The 1,955-nt window shown below is 63.5% G+C and overlaps 1 protein-coding gene across 1 annotated transcript; it reads left to right on the forward strand.

Moving 5' to 3' along the window:
• Positions 1 to 406: 406 nt before the first annotated feature.
• Positions 407 to 1,602, forward strand: BHLHA9 (basic helix-loop-helix family member a9). Its single transcript, XM_037022724.2, has one exon. The coding sequence runs from the start codon at positions 523 to 525 to the stop codon at positions 1,216 to 1,218; it is 696 nt and encodes a 231-aa protein (XP_036878619.2). The 5' UTR covers positions 407 to 522; the 3' UTR covers positions 1,219 to 1,602.
• Positions 1,603 to 1,955: the final 353 nt, after the last annotated feature.

A 1,955-nucleotide genomic window follows, 5' to 3' on the forward strand; every position in this document is an offset into this window, starting at 1 on the left:
AATGACAGCTCTGTGGTTGTCCACAGGACTTGACACGAACTTTCAAGGTTCTTGAGAAACATTCAGCTACCACTGCAACCATCTGTGCGCCTATCAGCACTCCTGCCCAGAGGCCAAATTTGGCACTCTAGTTGGGGTCGGGAGGAAGAATGTGGAACCCAGCCACCTGAGAGAGGCCCTGGAGTGGGGCAGAGCAAGTTCTCCCTGGCGCATGGCTAGAGAGCTACCCCGGGCGTGGCCGGCTGCCCGTCTTGCCCCCTCTAACAAGAATCTGCATGCTTCCTCCCTTCCTTGCTTCCTTCCTCTGGTTCCTCCCTCACCAAAGTACCTGGAGGCAGGTAATAAAGCAGGAGGAGGCAGATGGATGGGGGGGGGGAGGGGGGCGGAGAGCCACGTGGTGCCATAAAGCCCAGGTAAAGAGGGCCCGTCCTGGGAGTGTCCAGCCTGCAGTAGTCAATTTTCAGAAAGTGGATCGTCAGCCCCGCGAGCCGGAGCCGGGGCCGCAAGGCGCGGCGGAAGGCCATGCACCGGGGTGTGCCAGGACCAGGCCTCAGGGGCCTGAAGCGGGTCGAGGGCGCTGCCGAGGACTTGGGGGACTCTTGCCTGGAAGCCGGGAAGGACTTCGGGGTGCTGAGAGAGAATGGCGCCCCCCGCGGCCTGGGCGAAGCAGAAGAGGTGGCGGGCAGCAGAAAGCGCGCCCGGCCGGCGCGGTCCAAGGCGCGGCGCATGGCTGCCAACGTGCGGGAGCGCAAGCGCATCCTGGACTACAATGAGGCGTTTAACGCACTGCGCAGGGCCCTGCGGCACGACCTGGGAGGAAAGAGGCTCTCCAAGATCGCCACGCTGCGCAGGGCCATCCACCGCATCACGGCGCTCTCCCTAGTCCTGCGCGCCAGCCCCACGCCTCGCTGGCCCTGTGGGCACCTGGAGTGCCATGGCCAGGCCGCGCGCGCCGGGGCCGCGGGCTCCAGCCTGCCGCGGCCCGCGCCGCCGTCTGCGGGGCCTAGCCTCTCGCGCCGGGAAGTTGTCGGCCCCTTCGCGCCGCGCTGCGCCTCGTGCTCCCCGCACGCGCACCTGGGACGACCCAGAGCGGGGGCCGAGGTGCAGGGCTTGGCCCAGGCCACCGTGGGAAGCTGGCGCCGATGTCCCGGGGCTCCTTTTGCCTGGCCGAGGGACCGCTTGTACGCGAGTCCCGGGCTGGGCTACCAGCACTCCTGACCAAGCTCACTGGGGGGTCTGGAGGAGCCAATGGCAGGGTGACCACCAGGGGGAAGAAGGCAAGAAAACGTCCCGGATGGAGTAAACCTGAATGGGCTGAGGCCTGAGTGAGGAAAGAGGCAGCCTTGTCAATGGGGAGGAACTTTGGGCCTGGGGCTGCATCCCCTGCCACCCCTGCCAGCCTGCCCCCAACCCTAACCAGGGGTGGCAGCTCTGAGAGAAGACCAGGGTCCTGCTGGGCTCTTTCCTACATTTGGACTTGACGAACTTTTCTCAGAAAGTGACCTTTACATTCCTGTGGCTCTAAGTTTTATTTTCTCTTGCTGCTTTTTAGAACGGGAGCTTTTGGATAGGGAGACTTGTATGTGGGAGTGTGGGTGGCAACTGGTGTGGTCTGATGGCTCAGTATGGGGTCGCCTCCCGCTGACTGTGCTGATGCCCCAAATCTGTGATCTGGGAGAGGCAATCAGAAGCAGCTAAATAAAAAGGAAAATCTATCCTCTCTGTCTGCTATGAGGACTCCACTGGGCCCAGGGGCCCAGGGTGGCAGGTAGGCCTGAGGGGCTTGCGGCCTGGGGACTCACCGTGCAATGGTGGGCCCAGGTAGGTACCTGGGGACATTGGTCAGGCAAGACCCCAGATATGGCTGAGCACTGTGAGGGGCACTGTGGGAGAGGGCAGGAGCGGGGCCTGGAGACTAAGGATACGGCCAACCTCATTTCTGGCCGGCCGGCAGA

Source organism: Manis javanica, chromosome 4, assembly GCF_040802235.1.
Source record: "Manis javanica isolate MJ-LG chromosome 4, MJ_LKY, whole genome shotgun sequence".
Taxonomy (NCBI): Eukaryota; Metazoa; Chordata; class Mammalia; order Pholidota; family Manidae; genus Manis; species Manis javanica.

Bases quoted from the DNA above. Each gene is read 5' to 3' on its own strand.
- BHLHA9 (XM_037022724.2), top strand. From the start codon at position 523: ATGCACCGGGGTGTGCCAGGACCAGGCCTCAGGGGCCTGAAGCGGGTC.